Below are 21,507 nucleotides of genomic sequence, written 5' to 3' on the forward strand. Positions count from 1 at the left end.
TAGCTTTTTTTTCTGAAGTTGCACCTTTGATCTCTTCTCTGCTAATGAAGTTATTCTGCTATTTACTCGTCCTTCTAAAGAAGATAACTTACTTACCAATTACATGGTTTTGAAAAGCCTTTCCAAATGAGGATATATATGTATGGCTGGGCACTGTAGTGTTCAGGATAATGTTCTTTTCTGTGTGCAAATTGGGTGTTACTTTATTAAGCTGATTTATGCTTGTTGTACCCACATTTTTTATCCTTCTAGACAGAACTGAGAGGGAAAGAGTTAAAATATATGACAAAAACAGCATCCCAGCCAGTCCAACTGACAGCAAATCACTGTTCGCTACAAATTCAGTACAGGCTTGTGGGAACAAAAAAATGCTGGTTTGTCTGCCTGCAGAAAGTTGCCATGGAAAGTTTCGGAAAAACAGTGGTACATTGTTATGGAGACATGAGAAATATGTGTTCAGAAATTTACAGTAATTCATTGAAATATTCTTACCATAGTACCCACTATGCAGAATATTTTAGAGTTATGCATCTATATCATAATGAACACTCTGTGAAGCGTGTTATTAAGGACTTTTTTATTTTTTGCAGCATTTATGCAAAAACACGTTTGGCCATTCATAATAAAAACGCAAAGAGGTAAGTTAATACTGAGAGAACAGGGTCATGACGTGACGGGGGTGGCTAATACGTGGGTCTGCCTTGCAGGTTATCCGACGGAGGGCACAAGGAATGCCGACTGGAAGCAAAACGGCCAGTGAATGACCAAGCCCAGGAGCTCAAGCCCAGCTCCACCGGTTGGCAACCTCCACCCGAGCAGGCCGGGCAAGGGGACCTTGAGAACAGAGACGGGGCTGTTGCCCTCGGTGGCGAGAGATCACCCCCTGCCCCGGACAACGGGGATGTTAATGAGGCCCCTCCCGCTCGCTCGAGACACCAGGCCGCGACTGACAGCAGCGTCGGCTCTCACAGTGCAGGACCTGACCATCCAGCAGCTAATCCAGCAGCAGCGCCTTCCAGCAAGAAGAAAGGCCCGGTGCCACAGAGGCCTCCCCCGCCCAAGCTAGACAAATACAGACGTCAGGAAACCACATCCTCCTTGAGCGACTCCTCAGAATCCCTGCTCGGCTCCCAGAGCAGCAGAGCAGTCGGGCCTCGCTCCCCTGGGGCTCCGCTCCACACCCAGACGCAGCTTGCCGCGGGGCCGGAGGAAGAGCAGGGAGCCGCAGAGAGAGGCAGCCTCGCCAAACTCGAGCCAGCGCCGCCGCCCCCCTCCTCACCCTCCTCCTCCAAGTCGGCGGGTTTCTTCCGGCCTTCCATGGATGGACCCAGGACTCCCTCTCCTCAGTTTGCACCTCAGAGGCTGACTGACAGGCCGCCGGTTTCCATCCAGGATGAAGCCCCAAGCAGGTAGTACACTGTGACGATTGCCGCCTGAGCGCTTCTGACAGAAGCTCCAGTTCTTACTCGGACTTCACTGTCAGACCTCTCCTGTCGTGTGCCGGTGTAATTCAGTTAAGCTTCTGTCGTTGCTCTGTTTTATTGAACAAAAAATCTTCGAGTGCCTCAAGAGTTCAAGTGCGCCCCAACCTAGTTTACCAAATGAAATTAGAAAGTGCACCCTACATGTGTCCACTTTCCGGTGAGAATTTCTGTCAATGCACTTTGTCACTCAGACCCTCAGAAAGGGTCATTTCTGTGAGGCTGTTGTTCGTTCATGTTGAAGAGACTTGATATGTTCTGCTTAAGACTGGTGTGTTTTTTTTTGCGATTCATTTTTTTATCCACACTCCCCAAAAGTGACCTTTGAACTGCACTGACACCGCCTTTTCTCCTGCACTGTGAAAACAGGGCTGTTACTGAAAGTAACTGCAAAGAAGGCATTGTGGAATGGTAAACACCAGTTAAGATACTGGAGGCAAGAAAACCATGTATTCTACATGTATGATTTTTTTTTTTTACCAAGAACTCGGGTATAAAGTCAGGTTTGAAAGATAAATTATGGTCGGTGTTTTTTCTTGGGAAGTAGAGTTAAATAATGGACTGATTCTCATATCCTTTTCAATAAGATGTCTCTGAAAATATAGGTGTTTTCCAGTGCTAAGAAATTATAGCAATGAGTTAAAAATTAGATACTAATATTTGATTATAGTTTCTTCATTGTTTTTTTTGTCACTACACTCTGATCTAACCCAGATACTTAACTTCCTACTGCTAACAAAAAGTGTGCAGTCATTTGATGGAATGATTGAATTTGCTTAATTGACAAATATTTAACTCTGCATATACAAAATAACCAGAAAACAGACTGTATATATATGCATAGTATGCTGTATGCATGTTATGTACATCAATAGTTTACTCAGAACCTGCACAAGACTAAGCTTGTCACTTCAGAACTCAAGGTAAACTGTAAACAAGCAGCAACTTATAAGTATTCTAATAGCTAATCCATCACATGAATCCAGAAAATCAAGGTGACTCATGGTCACGTGTTACTTGCCATTAACATAGTTTGCTCCCTGCTACACATCTGTGTACAAATCTAGCAGGATTAACTGTTAGCTTAAAATAAAATGGCTAAATTTCTTTATTGAGTTCTTTCTGCATAAAAAAAGGTGTGACATTGAAATAAAAGTGAAAAACTTTGCAGAATGACCAAGACGTTTGTACAGCAATGTATGACCTCCCTCTCTGCATATAATACATATATTATAAATATGTATATTATAGTCAAGTATTGGAAAATGAAATTGAAATGTAGCTTGCTTTCTCAAAGCAACATAGTCGTCAGTAAATCAATAAATTTCAGTCTTGGCACTAAATCTATCAAATTAATTGAAATAAAAATGGACTGTGGCCCGTTCAAAGCTTTCTTTATTAACAACTTGTTAATAAAAGAAAAAGGCATTGAATCGATTCTTAGAGGTGAACAGTAAGATCTGGAAAGAGAACATCATTGTGAATTAAATGTTTTTTCCCCAATTCCTTTGATCTTTTTGCCAACACGTGAAGCTCAGGGTTGGGAACATTTTCTCTAAGGAGTGTTGCAGTTTTAGATGGCGATTTAATCTTTTGTTTTTTGTGCTGTGAATTTTCTGAATATCGTACTGCCTTAGTGAGAGTTCAAGGAAGTGCACGCGAGCGCTGTCATTTGGTAGAGGAGTGACATTTTGTTGCTATTGGCTATTGTTAGCATTGTGTAATAAAAGACTCTTCTCCCAAGTTCAAGGAGATTTTTAATTGTGCTTTTTTTTTTAAAACCTTTGTCATTTGATACCTGCCTCTTTCTGTGTTGCGGCAGAATAGAGAAGGTGATGGACAACAACACCACGGTGAAGATGGTGCCGATCAAGATCGTCCATGCCGAGAGCAGCTCGGAGAAGGAGAGCCGGCAGTACCTCCTGCACAGCGTCGCCCCCGCCGGCTCAGCGGAGGAGCAGGGGGACCCCCAGGTCAAGACCCTGGGCTCCTCGGAGGAGTCCTACTCCCTCTTCTGTGCCTACACGCGGCAAAGGGCGGAGGGCCCCGGCGAGGCCGGTGCCGAGGACCCGAAGGACAGCCCGTCCGCCGCGCAGGCCGCCAGCAACGGGGTCCGGAGCGCGCCGGACCGGACGGACGAGGACAAGAAGACCGAGGAGCTGGCCCGGGAGATCGTGGACAAGGACAGGTCGCTGGCTGACATCCTGGACCCCGGCAGCAAGCTGAAGACGACCATGGACCTGATGGAGGGCATCTTCCCCAAGGAAGACCAGCTGCTGGAGGGGGCGCAGCAGCGGCGGAAGCCGGTGCCCAAGCAGGGCTCCCCGAAGAGCGCAGAGGAGAAGTAAGCATCGGCCATTCGCGCCTGTGGGGTGAACGCGCGCGGGCTGCAGTGCGCAGTGTGCAGCCATGGGTCCTGCACAGCCTCCTTCTATACTGGCAACTTCAATCTTGCCCTTGCCTGTCTGGCGATCTGCTTGAGCTGCATGTGACACCTCGGGGTGCTGGTCACCTCAACGGGCCTCTTCCTTTTTTTTTTTTGGGGCCCGTCCTTTAGGAGCTTAAGGAGGAGACGGTGTGCATTTGTTTAAAATGAAGGTCCAAGCGTCTTTACGTGCACAGAAGGCTTTAGAAAAAAGCAACAGGGCTCACGAAACTGGAATTAGTCAAACAAGACTAAAAGGACAAAAAAAACGACTTTTCATTCTGTGGAGTTATCACTACACTTCTCCACAAATCCCTATCTAACTTGCTGGGTGGCTATTCCACCCCCAACTACCTAATCAACATTGGAGCAAAAAGAAATACTCACTGGCTGACGTTTCTCCTTCAGTACACTGTTTTCATACACAAAAACATTGTTTTCCATTTTGTTTTTTAGTCTTAGTTCAGCAGACCTGCTTGGTCTTTGGGTTCAGGCCCTTATTGACACCACCTGTGCTCTGTTAACTCAGAGACTCTTACAGTTGGCCTTATCCTGTTGCTGCCTGGGAAGTGTAGTTTAAACTTCTACCAGTGGGCTCCTTGGACTACAAAAACAAAAAATGGAGAAAGTTATAGGTGATAAACACTATGGTGAATCCTTGGCCCATTACTAGTAACAACATCCATTACTTCAAGTGTGCTGTCCAGGGATGTTTTAGTGATATCAGAGTCTAAATAGATCCCCATTGTAAAATGTGCTACCTTGCATAGGTCCTTAAGTAAAGGATGAAGAAGCATCTTATTAAATACCAGCAAAGCTGACAACTGCATAAAGTAAATGTATGTCTAAAGCAGATTGCAGGAATCTGTTAGGCTTTATATAACTAGACTTCTTTTAGGAATACCTAAATGCATCCTGTAGTAATCAACCAATACAGTAACTCCAAAATTCTACCACATCAAAATAAGTCCAGGTTCGTCTTGGGCTGTTTGGTGTGAAATATCTGCACAAAGCTGTACTTTCAGAAGTGATCTAAATTATGTGCTCTAAGCTATTGAGTCCTTTTTTAGAAGGAAACACTTGGAAGTGTTTGGGATATGGATATGGTAATACTGTGCAAAAACATGTCGAATGTGTACAGTTAACAAGCAGCACTGCTGGACATCTGTGCTGTCACCTGTTAAACCTCTCCATTTCACCCGCTAATTCATGAGTCCTGGAGTCTTGGGGGAGCCTGTCCTAGCAACGGACAGGACGCCAGTCCATCACAGCGTTCACACAGATGTGCTCACACTCACTCCAGGCCCGGTCTTCCTAGAACCCAGTTAACCCACCAGTATGTCTTGGGACTGTGAGAGTCCCCCATGCCAATATGGGGAGAACATACAAACGCCACGCAGATAGCACCCCAGGAATGGACCCCAGGGCTCCAGCACTGTGAGGCAGCAATGCTGACCACTGTGCCACCATGCCACCCTATTTAGTTACTCTAAAAACCTAATTTACACTTATTTAAATGCAGCCTTAGTTTTTCCTTTAGGATGTCTACTATTAGAGAAATGTTATTCAGTCAGACAGAAGCAAACTTCTGGAACAAAATGATCTTTTTGTGCAGCGTCTGACACTGTGACGTCTACAATAACAACAGCACGTGGTGAAGAGAGCTGCATCCTTGCCTTTTCATTTGGGGGATTGGTAATCTCTTAATTGAGCTCTTACCCTTCTGCTGTCGCCCACTTCCGTAATTAAGGATTAGTTGGGAAAAGAAGATCAAACTGAAGAGCCAGGGTCAAGTGACTGAATCCTGTTGACCCAGCCCCTCCTCGCTCTCTCTCTCTCACAGGAAGGAGGACGAGCTGGCCTCTGTTGTGCCCCTGGGTACCAGCTCCACCTACTACAGCACGTCAGCCCCCAAGGCAGAGCTCCTGATCAAGATGAAGGACATGCAGGAGCAGATCGAGGAGCAGGACTCCGAGGACGAGCTGGACAATGATCTCTCTCAGAAGAAGGTAGCTGGTATAGGAGAGCATATCTACTGCAGTCAGCAAAGCCGTCGCCGGCACCACCCTGTCACTGCTCTCCCTCTATTTAAAATCACTGTTCGCTTCTTTATTCACCCTGAGACTGGGTGATCAGAGTTTCCGATATTTTCACCACTGTCCCAGATACGTGCCACCTGCATTTTTCTGTTTGATTCTTCAGCCGTCAGTGTTTTGGTTATGATTTCACTGATTTTTGTGGCGATTTACACAGCTCAGGAAATCAATATTAGATGAATGTGAAATTGCTACGAAAGGCAGCTTTATTACTAGAGGAAAGAAAATGACTTTAGTTCAGGATATGAAAGGTAAAATACTGAAAGGATTGAATGAAGGTATTGCCTATCAGTGATCAAGAGAAATCATAATAAAGTCACAGAATATCTTTACAGATCTTAAATGGGCTATACATATGTTTAGATTTGTAAATAAAATTCTACTCATTTTTGGTATCTACAGAGCATTTTGCCGATGCAGCCACTCAGTGTGGGTAGGGAATATCCACCAATTGTATATTCATCTAGGTTTTCAGTTTTTTGCAAGTGGTTTTTGTGCAGTCTAGAATGAATACTTTCATTGCCCAGTCCTTTTTTTTAAAGTATATATATATTAATTAAGTCATCCATTAAAATAAGTTCGTATAAAATGTATGAGCAGAGAGCAGTGATGCTGGTGTAACAGAAGAGGGTGCTGTCTGCCTGTAGAAGTCAAAAGCTGAAAGGGATTGAGGGACTATGTGCAGTATAGGGCCAATGAGGGAGAACTTGCCAGGAAGGTATCAAGTTTCTATTGGAAACGATCTCCAATTCAGGACATTTCAAAACCCACTGAGGAAAAAGATATTTATATTCCACTATTGTTAGAGCATCGATTGAAGTTAACTTGTCTGAACTTAAATTTAACTAAACACCAGTCCAAACCAATTGATAGTTTATGTTGGAACCAACTGTAATGTCAATATTGTTTATTTGCTGGCTTTTTTTGTTTCGTTTGTTTCTTTAAAGTGAAAGGACAGTGCTGTAGTCGCATAAAAATGTGAAAATAAGACACACAAGCAAGGGTGACCCAGTCACAGGCCAAAAGTAACGAACTTCAGAGAGACAGTTTGCTCAATTTTTTAGTATAGAAAAAAAAAGGCAGATTTTGCCATGTTATTCTACGTAGCTGAGCTTGCTTGACTGAATTTTTTATTGCTATTGGTTCATTACCCTGTGAGTGCGAGATCACTCTGAAACGTGGCACCAGTTATTTATTTCACTGCTGACCGGGAGATGGCTCATGGCTTCAGACCCCAAGTCAAATGGATGAGTTTGGTACTCCGGCAGTCAAGTAGAGCTGCATTGGCTCTAATTATTTAACATTCCTCTGTGCGGAAAAGTAAGGTATCTGGACCGTACTTGGAAATTAAATTTGTATTTTAAGTTTGCTTTATTAAAAAAAATAATTTGAGGCAAAAGGTCTCCTGGCAAGTGGTGGCCCGGGTTGTGTGAAACCAGAAATAATCCGGGCCTCTGAAGCGGCGGTCGTTTGTTTTTCCGCAGCAGGAGTTGATCAGCAGCATCGGCAGGAAGCTGCAGGTGTTGCGCGAAGCCCGGGAGAGCCTGCTGGAGGACGTCCAGGCCAACAACGCGCTGGGCGACGAGGTGGAGGCCCTCGTCCAGCGGGTCTGCAAGCCCAACGAGGTGGACAAGTTCCGCATGTTCGTGGGGGACCTGGACAAGGTGGTGAGCCTGCTGCTGTCGCTGTCGGGGCGGCTGGCCCGTGTGGAGAATGCCCTGGATAGTCTGGACGGCGGTGCGCCAGCGGAGGAGAAGGTGAGAGAGCGGGCCTGGGCGGCGGCGAGCCCAGCTGCAGCTCCTGGGTGTTGCCGTCGACCGAAGTGCAAACACTACACCCTGGGAAAACAGACGGCAGCCGCGTCTGGGAAACGTCCAACTCGCCGCCTGCTTCCTTTTCTTGATCGTTTGTGTCTTTATATTGGCAAGGAGAAACCAACATGGTGTACGGTTCCCGGCCACAAGAGATCTTTGCTTGTGTTGAGTCATGCCACATTAAGTCACTTGAAAATGGGCTGAATCTTTCACAGACTGTGTCTGATGTCTTGTGGTCCCATTTCGGTTGAGGGCCTGAGGAGTGGTAAGAGAAGCAGGGTCTGGTCTTTTTTCCAGGCTTCTAGTTTTATTCAAGCTGAAAGTGTTTTGTGTCCTGCAGCACCCACACCTCTCCACACGTAGTCCCCTGTAGTATCACTGTGGCATGCTCAGGTCACAGTCACAGAGGGCTGCAGTCCAGCAGGGTTCATAGATCTCTTTTAATAAAGCTGCACAACGCTGTTAAACTGCTCCTCTTCAGCTAATGATCAGTCCAGTTGTGTCGTTAAGGGTGGAACTGGAATGTAAACCTGCAGGCTTGGAGCCCGACACCTCTGATTTAACATTTTAGGCCCTTAACATGTCCTGTTTCAGCACCCAAGAAGACGGAAGTAAAATGTTTCATGAAGTTTACTCTTTGCTTCAGAAACAAACACATGTTGGCTATGTAGCATATTTCTCAGCATGATACATTTATGGTTAAAAAATTGGAGATGATGATTCAGAGAATATTACAAAATAGCTAAATCATGCAATAATTTATGACGTCAGCAAAGGGTTCTAGGCAGCCCAAACATGAGGCAATCAACTTAGTGAAGTGTCCAAACATTGCTGAAACACCTTTATAAGCATATGCGGTACAATTTGTCTCTAAGGTTGGGTGGGTGCTCTTAGAGCACTTGTAAAATCACTTAAATATGCAAACTGTATATCCTGATGATCAAGAACTGGCATGAAAACGACTGACCAATGTCTCTGAACAATAATTAGCTACGTAATTTCAGCTTGGCCTTTGGCTTACTCTGTGTTTACCTCTGCTTAGCTCCGTCACTGTAATTGTCATAACCATCTTAATGCTAAGGAAAGATATTTGCATCTGTTCATCTGTAATTCAGAACTCCATCAAAATATTTTCCTGTTAGTAAGAACTTAGAGTAAAAACTCAGGCTCGGCCCTATCAGAAGAGAGCAACAGTGCCGAAAACTAATATAATTTGACAGGAAAATAACTTCCCATCAAATACCAACATGAAAGGAATATTTTATAATTTGTTCTTCATACTGTATAGAATAATTAGAATAATTATAGACTAATAATAATAGAATAATTAAATAGATTATTAGAATAATTCCAAAGGCGAACTTATGTCTCTTTATTCTTACTAATCTGGACTGACACTTCATGTTGCTCCTTGCACTTTTTTTTCTCTTTTCTGTAATTTGTAACCATTCCAATATCTAGAAAAGTTACTCACGTTGTAGTATTGTAATGATCTAATTTCAAAAGATGTGTAGTTGGACCGCCTTTGTTTGTTTCCTGTTTTGAGTCAAGATATGTACTGACAAGTATTTCCACAGAAGGCCGTGGTCCTACAGTCTTGTCACACCAGCGATCCTGCTTTCTCTCCCGCCAGCGCATCCTGACCGAGAAGCGGAAGCTGCTCATCAGACAGCACGACGATGCCAAAGAGCTCAAGGAGAACCTGGACCGCCGCGAGCGCGCGGTCTTCGCCATCCTGGCCAGCTACCTCGACGAGGACAGCCTGGCCGACTACGAGCACTTTGTCAAAATGAAGTCGGCCCTCATCATCGAGCAGCGCAAACTGGAAGACAAAATCAAACTGGGCGAGGAGCAGCTCAAGTGTCTGACCGACAGCCTGCCGCTGGATCACCGAGCCCCCTTCTGACCTTTGGCTGGGTTCCTCTTGGGCAGAAACGTGGGCCGTGTACCTCCGTTGGGTGAGGGAGACCCAGGTTCTCCAGTCTCACCCGTGTCTGATGACTGAAGAAGAAACAGTGGACTCTTGATTGCAGTGCGTGACTTTCGCTTGGAGCTCCCCTACATTTTATTCCTTGGAGGAAGACTGCAGACATTTCCCGTCATTTCATACAGATGACCTTAGCTGGAATTGTTATATAGGGCCGCCCGGCAGGGCATTTTTGATCTCTACACCTGTGGTGATGACCGTGCAAACATGGATTGATATTGATTTTGGATATTTGAAATCCCTCTTGCTTGTGCATAATGTAAGCAGCCACCCCAAATGACTTTTTACTGGCTTGGGCATGTTTTCAGATCGCCTTCTGCCTTCATCTATTTTGCAATTTGAAAAAACAAATTTTAGTTATTTATTCTAGCCTTGGAATTGATGCAGAGACCTTGGAGATAGAGCACTGTTTTAATCTTTAATCTTTGTAATACAAACTTATACCATAAGACCATCATATGCATTTAACAATCATAATTGTCCATACAAAGTTTCGCATTAAAGTATCATTAAAGAATTACAAGACTGTGACTATGTGATCTTGCAAAAATGTAAATCAGTAGTACTAAATAGTACTGATCATACGATCAGTATTCAGTTAAAGCATTCAGTAATATATGAACACGGATATGGTGCTGGGTCAAAAAAAATGCCATTGCTCTTTTGTCTGTCTTTTATTCTGTTTTCTTATTAATTATTTTTATTTTCATTTTATGCCCAGGGCACGCCTTGCTACATTTGTATTTTTCTTGACCTCAGAGTTGTTCTTGACAGAGAATCGTGAAGATTTTTTTTTTTGCATCAGGAGTTGCCCTTGAAAAGGGACCGTTTTGAAATTGGCAGCCTGGGTACAGGGAGTCTGAAAGGGTACTCATTTTGAAAGTTTGAAGTACTGAGGTAGCACTTTACTGAGATTACCCTGCAGCAGAGAGAAAAAACCTTTATCTGAAGTGGTGCTTGGGAATTGTGTGTCACTGCCTCCTAGCAGTTGAAGGGTTTGTGTCTGATGGTGTGTACGTGTGTGTATGTGTGTTTAAGTAAGTATGCATACACATCTTAAACAATTCCATTCGAAGCCACATTTAAAACCAATCTGTAAAGAGATGAAAGCAGTTTTTAGTGTGTGAATGAAAACAATGAAATGAATTTGTTCAGGTCTTCCCCATGACAGACTTACATACTACAGGCTGAACTCTACGAGATGGGGAAATTAAAACATGGACTGTTCATGCCGTCCAATTGCACCCTGTCAGCATGCAGAGACAAATTATTAGATTTTGGCAGAACTCTGCAGCTCTTTGACCACTGAGAGTGTGAGCTGTATGGTGAGCCCACCTGGATCACATGACCACCATTCAGGGCATGACTTACTGTGTCAGTCATTGTTGCTTTAGTTTATAAAATTGACTTTGTTGATGAAGAGTTTATCTGAAATGTGAATAATTATTTAACTATAAAATAGTGTGTACATAGCAAAATATGGGCCCATACTCTCGATCCACAGAGAACCCGGGATGTAGGAACAAGAATCATAAGAGCACCACACAGGAATAGATCCAGACAGTTAGCGTTAATCTCCATTTCTGACAGTTTTGGTTAAAACACATATATACAGTTAAAACAACGTTTCTGGAAAATGTATGTATAGTGTTTGTTTGGTTGTTAATTTTTCAGAGTCGCTAGACAATTTTAAAGGGCCTTTTTTTTTTGTGTCCGTTGTAGAAGCAGAGTGGGTTGTTAGTTATGCAGAGAGGGCAGTTGACCCACTTGCCACTGCTTTGCCTTTTCTACTTAATGTAAAACCAAAACAATGTCAAAAATGAATTTCCTTTTAGACGTAACTTTAGACGCGTGCACTATCTTAACATTGCTCATTTGTAGGCACCAAATGTGCAAGATTAATAACAGTTGCAGTTGCTGTTCTAATAGGGATAACATCAATATCCCTGAGCCCATGGATGATTGGAGACTTTAATGTAGTATTTATACTCTGTCCACAGCTGTAACTTAAGGCTTTTAACATTTGTGTGTGCTCGGCTATACTACTTTAATAAAGAGTCTGGTTGAATGTGAATGGTTTGTTTCTTCTTTTTTCATCTTACTGTAAGTAAAGTGTCAGAAGTTTTTTTTTTTCTCTCCTCCGTCATTCCTCCGCCAATATGAGCCTGCCGGTTTAGGCAGCAGGTTTCCAGCCGCAGGAACTCTTGATCACCTCTCACTGCTCTCCCTTGCGATTTCAACACAGTTGTCCCAGCTGAGCTGTCCTACCTTCAACTGGCTAAGGCAACAAAAACCCCAGGGCTGGGCTTTAGAGTGAATTTCCTGCTTGGTCCGCTTATTCCAAGTTTAAACGGTCCTGGGAGCAGTACAACCGAGAGCTGAATGAGCTTTGTGGGCTGAAGGACTTCATCTCGTGTGGCTGATCTGAGCGTGTTGCCTCTTTCCTCATTCTGGACGCGTTCCTGCTTTATTTTGTTGGGATATTTAGTACGGGTAGTTCTGTACTTGCACGCTCTTGAATGTAATCATTTTTAGTTTACTGCTTCTCAAGAATACGTACTACTACTACTTTGTTTAGGATGAGTCGGTTCTCACTGGAACACACTCTGGGGGCAGACTGCAGCGGCACCTTGAGACACGACGCGCGTGGGAGTCGTGCGCAGGGATGAACCAAATCACTCTGGTGACGCACGGGGAGCTGGGCGGGTTGTGTCTTAGTTCATCTCTCATTGGCTCAAGTTCACTGAATAAATCAATAAAATGTCTCCTTTGTCTTAGTCCGTACTTTATGTGTGTTGTGTAAAATTTACAGTTTAGTCAATTAAACTAAGAGGAAGCTGTGCACAAAATCAGTACAACTGTACTTCAATGTAAAGTTTTTGGAAAAACATTAAACAAAAAACAACCCATTACCATTGGCCTTCATATTCAATAAATAAAATGATTAAATGAAATAAAAAATAAGATGTTGAATGTTTTTATGTGACATAAAAAAAACTTATGAAAATGAAAAATAAATGTCTGACCATTTATTCAAAAGGGCTGAAGATGGTTCCACCTGTATCCAGTCCACATTTTCACCTGGCCCTTACCAATCATGGCTTCCTAATAATCCCCCTCTCGGAACTGGCTTCATTACTCTGTTCCCCTCCCCACTGAGAGCTGATGTGTGGTGAGAGTACTGGAGCACTATGACTGCTGTCGCATCATCCAGGTGGGGGCTGCACACTGGTGGTGGAATGGAGTCCCTGATACCTGTAAAGAGCTTTGAGTGGAGTGTCCAGAAAAGAGCTGTATAAGTGTAGGGAAGTATTATTATTGTTGTACCAGATGTATCTATGATTTACGCATTTTCCACTTTTTCCCCACACACCATTAACAGTAGCACTCTTTGTTTTACATGAAATTGCTAAACATTAACTTAGTTTAAACAGGCTTTACAACTATGTACATATCTTGCACGAATAAATGTTTAATTGTTCTTACGTGCCCGATGGACTGTGAAGACGTTGTTTGGTCTCAGGTTCTGGTGGTGAGTCCTTGTCTCTTTGTCTGTAGTCAGACAGGCATGAAAGCTAGATAGATCTAACTTAGATTTCTAGATGTTGAATATCAACTTCTGGGAGGAACACAGTGATCACAAAGTGACAACTTCCCAGCTAACATAGGAAAGGAAGAAGGATCTGAAAAATCCTAACTACTGTTTTGCAGCTGCAGTCTATAGTAAAAATCCATATTTGCAATGAAACTCCCTCTACCCCCTTAAAGAAAAATAGCAAATTATTTCAAATTAAAAACCATATTGAATGTAGGCAACTAGAGAAGAGTGAAAATATTTTCTAAACTGTTTCTTTCTACCTAAGATTTCTGTTCCCCAGATATACTGAAGACACATTTTCTCTTCTAATTGAAGTACTGAATTTTCAGTTCACGTATTCAGGCCTGTCAATTTTCTTAGGTCCCTGAATAAAAGTGTAACAAAATTGCTTGGATGTGAGGGTAACTGGAGTATTTAAAAAATCAGGAAGCATATTCCATTTGCGTTTACGCCTCTTGTAATTAGTCCTGTAAACTAAATGGAGTTTATTTAGTTGCATTAGATCGCCAATTCTTTAAAGTGATTTCTTGTCTAAAGGTCAGTGTTGTTTTAACCAATAATTAATAACTTCTGCTTTTGTATAGCATGTTTCATTTCAAGGGATACCAAAGTGCTTTACATATTGGAGGGGACTCATGTCCCCAGCCACTGAAGTCCAGCACTCATCTACAGTATGTGTGCCAGCAGCTCTGCAGAGTTTTTATTGCAAGATACACTAGTGAAGAGTCTAACTGTCAATGAATGCATACTGGGGGAACACAAAAAGTTGTATTATTCTAAAATGTATGCACAGAAATACCCCAAAATAAAAAATAACTTTCTGTTCTTATTCATCTTTTCATCTCAAATCAGAATTGCTTGAGTATACAGCAGAAATAGTTATTTAGACTTCACTTTCACAATACCTGTGGAGGGCACTGTAGATGTGTAAGGCTACACTTAAAGAAAATCATGAAACAGTTCTGAATATATGAGTCTTAATCAGGCCAGTTGTGGGATTCATTTTGATTGCAATGACTTTGCAAATTAAGTCCCGGAAGGCAATTTTTTGACAAGTAAAATTCTTATTGTCACTCTATCTTCAGAACATACCCTGTATCTCTATCAGCCTAGCCTTTTTTATTGTGTGATAATGGATATAGTAAGTTAAACATTAACTAACACATAACTATTGTAAGGTTGTAACTATATTGACTTTGCTTGATAACAAAACTAGAATCTAACATCTTGTGTGTTTCAGTTGTGCAGAATCCCATCCCACGAGAGGTTTCATCTGGAGAATTTTCTATCACGGGGTTGTGCAAGCCTCTGATGTTCAAGACACCAAGGATTGGTCATTCCCCGAATGTTTATGGAAGAAGCAGTCTCCTACTCTGGTAAGAAAATATATATCCTTCATTACTGACATTTTCTGTAATTATTTTGCTTTTTATATTTTTGGTAAATCATTTTATAAATAAACATCCCGTTCTGATCAGAGAGCAGTCTTAACCAGTCACTTCCTGAAACTGGAAACAGTGATAATACTAATAAATAATTTAGTTTTAATCCAGAGCACCTTCTATTTAAAACAACAAGCTGTACTGTAAATACATATCATAGTGCAAAACAGTGTTGAGCACTCCAATAAGGTTTAGAATTCAGCGTCGTGCAATAAGTTAGAGAACAAACGAACCATTAATAGGGACAGCAGCTATCCTGTTGAATTATAGGGTATCAAGCTACAAATAAATAGAAAGTTAATACTGATATAATTTCCAGTTACTTATAGGAGGGACTGGGTTTCAGTTTAATTGTGTTTATTTGTTTAGCTAATGCATTATTTTGGACTTTAGTCTGAATATTAAATAGCTAATTCTTTTATGTATAAAGTAGTACTGTTTATATATACTGTACAGTACTGCATATGTGTAGAAACTGTTTCATTTAAAGTAAGTGCTGTATGTAAAATCAATACAAATAATACATCCTTTGTTTAATCACGAAGTACAGTGAAAATGTCAGTATGGTGACAGTGAAGTGAAATTTATCATCTTTGATGTGCATTAATGAAATTTGTATTTGTATCAAAAGATTATGATGAGGCAAAAATATAAAGTTTCACCTTTAGTTTCTGGGTATTATTTTGCATACATGTTTAACCACGTAAGAACACTGTCATTTGTTGTGTCATTCAATTGCTCGGGTATTCAGTGTTGCATTAACAGTGAAAACATAAAAGAGCCATGAATGTACAGTTTTGATTCCAGCCTTTGGAGCTCACTTTTTGCCTCTTCCAAATGATTTGGAAGGCACAAACCACAATGAAGACTAGAGAGCTGTCTGTGTTGGAAAAGCAAGCAATTGTGAAAATGAGCACAAAGAAATGCCCAATTGGAACCCTAAAAAAACAGCCAAAGAGATTATAAGCAATCTCCAGGATGCAGAGTTGAAAGTATCTCAATTCACTGTGTGCAGAACACTATGTCAGAAGAAATACAAGATCTACACTACAATACACAAAACTCACAGCACTAAAAACAGACCAGGTTACGATTTGTAAAGAAGTTCCAGGATGAATCACAGCAGTTCGAGAATAAAGGTTTATGGACAAACAAGGTCAAGATTAACCGTTATGATGGCAGCAGCAGAATTAAATCAGTAGTGTTCAGAAACATTTCATCTGTCTACAAAAATGCCTCCAAACATTGGGCAGCAAATCACCCAAAGTATACTTCACACTGAACCAAGGAATTCACTGGGAAGAAGTGGAAATTTGAACTAGATCAAAAGTTTGAACTAGTCAATCTCCTGATTTAAATCCTATTGAGCGTGCATTTTACTTGTTAAAGAGGAAACTAAAATCAGAAACCCCACAGACACAGACAAGCAACAACTGAACGCTTGTAGTTAATGCTTGGCAAAGCATCACAAGGTGAAAAAAGTCAAAGGAAGATGGGTGGCACACCTGAAGCTGTCATTGCACGTAAGGGGCATGCAGCCAAATACTAACTTTGCACTAGTTAATTAGTCCAAATACGTGTGCTGACCTGAAATTGAGGGAGATTGAACACAAAAACATTTTGGTTCTAACATGGTTAAATATGTATGCACAAAAATACCCAGAAATGAAACCTGACATTTTGCCTCATATTTATCATCTAGCTTAGGACCTGAGATTTCTTAGACTTCTCTGTCCCAATACCTACTCTTTTCTTTCTGTGAGTTTTCTTTATGATCTCACTGGCCAGGTCGCTCAAGAGATGTTGATCCATTTTGTGCAGATCTGGGTAGTTATTTTTTGAGTCTTTTATTTAATGGTTGACTTCCATATTTCGTTTGGAATAGATTCATTACACCTGAATATTGCATTTCTTTTATGATTGTTTTCTTTCAATCTAACGTAAATCATGTAATTTCACACAAATATTACATTTTGTGATATTTGCTAGCAGCTTGTGAAAATATATATCCACAACTGTATATGTCTGCCATCTGAGGAATCTTTTTTTAAGTGAGACGAACTGCAACCCAAAATTGCTGGTTGCAAGTCTCTGTGTAGCTTTATATATTCCATAATATATAAGACGGTTTTTCACAAATTACATCTTTAAGGAGATTATACTTAGGTTGAAGGAAGGGTACCATAGATCACAGTCAGGTTTTTTCATAGGTTATGGAAGGGTAATATATTGTTTTTTGCTTGTTAGGTTGTATAATGCCATACTTGGAGAAAGTTTAGATTCTTGACCCTTTGTCCTATAGTGCATCAGCAATAAAAAAAGGTTTTATTTTATAGGATGTTGCGATTGAACTCTCCTACTCTTTGACATAAGAGAATGTTAGACTGAGCTCGAGCTTCAGGCCTTTTATGCAAAAGCAAGATGCAAAGATGCAAGATTTTGCAGTTAGCTCACATTAGTTTTCCTCTCATTTAGCTCATTTAACTTCAACAAGTTTGTTTTGAGGTACAGAGCACATTTGATATTGTCGTGAGGTGACCTTTGCTGAAATGTAATTATCTGCCACACATTCTGTCTCAGTTTTCTCTTCCTATCCTTCCTATCTCTGAGGTATTTTGGAAGGAAGTGAATACTTGTGGAAAGGCTAAGAGGGCTTTTAACTGTTTCCAATACACATAGAACATATTGGATTTATAATACAAAGGAAATTCCATTTTTTGAGCTGAAGGTCTATCAAAGGGTATTCAAAAACAGCAGTCTGGAAAGTGTTCTATTAAGCAATCTCTTAATGTTTTGTGTTTGCTCTATGTAATAGAATTTAGAGTAATGATGTTTTCAAATAACCCCCACAACTAACATTGTGGTCTAAGGTCGCAATGATGTAGGTTATTATGTCTTATCTACTGATTACAAAACTTCAAAATTTCATATTGTCATATAATGTAATTTTTTACCTGTATATCATTTTCTTAGGAACTGACCTACACATAAAATAAAACATTTGGTGTAAGTGGAGAAGGACGGAAGATAAATCTCTAATCCTTGGCACTCCCACTGTCATGCCGATCACAGCACCACCTACACCCTCTCCAGTGTAACACAGGAGCTCCCGATCTCCAAAATCATACAGAGAGACGTTCTTCAGTGTAAGGAAATAGCGAGGGCAAAAAGCATCTTGGTAGAAACTACACAGAGAAGAAAACTAGAAAACACACTCCTGTTCATAAAACACAAGTACAGTTCTCAGAGGTATCTAGCTTTTCATTTAATAATCACTTTAAAAATAGAAAAGAAATGAACTGTGTTGATCCAGGACTCTTTGATTTGTGGTCTTGCTGTTGCAATGCTGAATGAGAGAGTGGTATTGGCAACCCAGGAAGATGGGAGGTCTGCAGCTAGCACCGCTCCCCCAGTCCTGACATTATCCTTGGCAATTCTTTTGCCTAGTGTTTATCAAAAGTGGATAAGCAGGCATAGTTTGTCCGGGGTAGGAATGTAAGCATTTAATCCCGTCCTTAATTTTGCCAATGGTGGGGGTTAAAGAGGTGACAGCATTCTTCTCATTTGATTTCTAACATTCAGCTTCCTGTTTACAGTCCCAAGGAGCAGAAGAGATAATTTTGGGGCTAGAAAGTTTGGAAGGCACACACTCCACCACCAACCTTCACCTGCCCAAAATAACATTTGCTGTTCTTCTCTGAGCCTGTAGTTATACAAGTGGGACTGTCCGCCGCAGTCAGAAAATCACATAGCCTGGAATCAAATCGCCATCTTCCAGACTAGACAATACAACTGGCACTTGAAGTGGAGTCTTACTGGACAACTAACAGGAGAGTTCCCTTCTGAATCTCGTTTTCACGTTATAATACAGTATATATCGTAAAAGGCCTTTGCTACCTAAAGACATACTGTACAGCAGGCTGTGTTCTTTTATACAAATCGACAGTGCTGCAAAAAGATCCAGTAAAATAGTTGTTCGAATAATGAAAAATCTGTGTTTTTTTACAGTGTATAATGTTCAATGTATAATGTCCTGGTAGACCATTACTTCATTGTCTTTCAGCTTCTGAGACCAGGAAAGCTGGTTGAGCAGCTTTTAGTAACCAACAACAAGTGCAACACTGTGCTGCACTAGATTTCTCCGGTTTTGTCCCCAGCAATCAGTTTGTTTTAGGTGGTAATGACTTCTAAGTGGCCTGCTTTTTGTTTCTTACTCACACACTTTTTTTTTTTACATTGTGTTTTTTCTCAGAGGACCCCAAGTGTTTTGTTTGCTGAGTCTCCAGGAAACAGGGATAAGTGAAAAGATCCAGAAAGGAGCCAGATGCTGCTGTGATGTTCAGTGCCCAAACAGAGCAACCTTAAAGGAGCTGGACACTGATGAAAGAATACTGGCTTCAATACCACGGCTGCCCTACCAGCAGAAGGACCTGAAACGACACATTTTCTTTTCCTCTGAACATGCGCAGCCTACCTGGCAGCAGGAACAGCCTGGATGTTTGACAGATCTTATTGTGTTGGTCCATGTCTTGACTTTCCTGCCTAACACAGCTCACCTTTTTTTTACATTGTGTTTTTTCTCAGAGGACCCCAAGTGTTTTGTTTGCTGAGTCTCCAGGAAACAGGGATAAGTGAAAAGATCTAGCAGGCTCTGAAAGGAGCCAGATGCTGCTGTGATGTTCAGCGCCCTAATAGAGCAACCTTAAAGGAGCTGGACACTGATGAAAGAATACTGGCTTCAATACCAAGGCTGCCCTACCAGCAGAAGGACCTGAAACGACACATTTTCTTTTCCTCTGAACATGTGCAGCCTACCTGGCAGCAGGAACAGCCTGGATGTTTGACAGATCTTATCGTGTTGGTCCATGTCATGACTTTCCTGCCTAACACAGCTCACCTGCAATTTGGCAGCTTTTGGGTAGGCATTGTGGGATGGATTCTGTCCGCAATAAGCACTGGACTTATAGAGTGGAGGATATGGTACGTGTCCGACACCAGTATCATAACCTCCGGGGTGGCCTGGGTCGGAATTTGGAAGGCCTGTTTCTTCAGCGACAAGCTGGTGTCTTCTGAGCTCAAGGTGATGTACTGTCAGGGAATTAATATTTCAGACCCTTTCGCTCCCACGGAGATCTACGTGGCCCAGGGACTCATGGTCGTGGCCATTATTGCCGGAGCAGCAGCGAAAGCTTCCTCGGTGTATGCCTTCAGGAACATCTACTTCGGAATCAATGAGTCCAGACCCATACGAATTGCCTTTTCGCTGGGAGGGGCTTTATTTATTTTTTCTGGGGTGTGTGTGTTAATTTCCGTTTCCTGGAACATGAACTCCGTTGTTGAAAACAGGCCCATAAACTTTCCTTCAAATTTCCACATGCCCTCTTCTCCTTCGAGGCAAGAGATAGGCGCAGGCATTGCAGTTGGGATTGTGTCTTCGGTTCTGTCCATTTTCACTGGGCTGGTATTTTTAGTTTACAAGTTTCCAGAGAGACAGAATCCCAGAGTCCAGCCCCTTGTCCCCAGAATAGCCGACTTTGATGGCTCAAGTATCGGAACATCCTTTTCCAGCAGGTCGGTGTCAGCAGTAAGCAGGGATATTCGGAAGTCCTTGCACGGAGAGGACAATCTTGCTTTCCAGTCAGAGAAGTTATAGACTTTAATACTGGGTCACAAGGGACACTAACACTAAGCCGTGTATAATGCGATGTTCCAAGTCCTTCTGATATTTTTTTAAATAAATTCCAAACTGAAAGAAATATTTCATTGTGAATTTGTGAAAACATGTAGGAGATGCGATCTGTAAGTAGCAGTACTTGAAACATGAAGCCCAGATACAAAAAAATCTCAGGTAAAGTATGTTGCTGGTAAAATATAGCACCTCTATAATGTTAATTAAAAAATGTTGTTTTGTATAATATCCAATAACTTGGATTTCTATGAATAGTCTAACATGCTGGGTATCTGACTTCTCTATGTATATTTTCCTCTGGTTTCAGTTAACAATTGGCAGTGTTCTGTAGGTGTAAATACGTTTTACAGTTGTGTTGTGTTTGTTCCTGGACTAGATCGCACTTGTGAAGTGTCTATGTTGGAACAAAATGCTCCCAGACCTATTATTTTAATTATTATTATTATGCTGCTTTGAAATATAATAAAATATATAGATATATTAGATGGTAGTGTGGATGGTACAGTATTACTTGCATGTTTCCAGCAAAGAGAAGAGCCAGGGAAAATGTTTACCTTTTAGTGTAGTATCAGTACAGGATATGTCTCTGTGGGTTGAGCACTTGAGAATTGAGAAGATATACAGACCAGCTACTTAGAGGACAATGCACTTTTGAAACACTTAACATGAATCATTGCTTTGATTCCAAAAGGGCTAATTAAGCATAGGCCTTTGAACATCTTTCAATGAGTTCACTGTGGAACTTTACCCTGTCTTGATGGTATGATAAGCATAACCTGTATTTTAAAACACAGATATGTACAGTAATAGCTCAAAAGCTGTTTTTTTCTGCAGTGCATTATACAAATATATATTTGATCTTATTTAAACATATACTGTATTTACAGACACCCATATCACAAGGACTTTTTTTTATTAGGCTGGAAGATAATTTTAAAATACAAAGGTCTATTTGATCCACTTACAGTATCTATT

The 21,507-nt window shown here is 41.4% G+C and overlaps 2 protein-coding genes across 4 annotated transcripts in view; both read left to right on the plus strand.

Annotated features, from left to right (window-relative positions):
- The window catches only part of shroom2a (shroom family member 2a), an 80,084-nt gene extending 68,207 nt beyond the window's left edge, over nucleotides 1-11,877 (plus strand). For 2 of the 3 annotated variants that reach the window (XM_088914683.1, XM_088914682.1), the window contains 5 exons: nucleotides 708-1,409; nucleotides 3,304-3,825; nucleotides 5,750-5,915; nucleotides 7,487-7,759; nucleotides 9,450-11,877. In XM_088914683.1, the coding sequence (XP_088770809.1) occupies nucleotides 708-1,409; nucleotides 3,304-3,825; nucleotides 5,750-5,915; nucleotides 7,487-7,759; nucleotides 9,450-9,722 (1,936 nt within the window). In that variant the 3' untranslated portion in view covers nucleotides 9,723-11,877. The remainder of the gene's footprint in view (nucleotides 1-707; nucleotides 1,410-3,303; nucleotides 3,826-5,749; nucleotides 5,916-7,486; nucleotides 7,760-9,449) is intronic. The other variant, XM_088914681.1, reaches the window with a different exon arrangement.
- Nucleotides 11,878-14,673: 2,796 nt separating this feature from the next.
- LOC148835890 (claudin-34-like) lies at nucleotides 14,674-20,599 on the plus strand. The gene is made up of 2 exons (XM_088913641.1): nucleotides 14,674-14,777; nucleotides 19,096-20,599. Exon 2 carries the CDS (start codon nucleotides 19,714-19,716, stop codon nucleotides 20,494-20,496), a length of 783 nt encoding a protein of 260 aa, XP_088769767.1. The 5' UTR covers nucleotides 14,674-14,777; nucleotides 19,096-19,713; the 3' UTR covers nucleotides 20,497-20,599.
- Nucleotides 20,600-21,507: the final 908 nt, after the last annotated feature.

The sequence above is a fragment of the Atractosteus spatula genome, chromosome 4 (genome assembly GCF_055471065.1).
Source record: "Atractosteus spatula isolate fAtrSpa1 chromosome 4, fAtrSpa1.hap1, whole genome shotgun sequence".
Lineage (NCBI taxonomy): Eukaryota > Metazoa > Chordata > Actinopteri > Semionotiformes > Lepisosteidae > Atractosteus > Atractosteus spatula.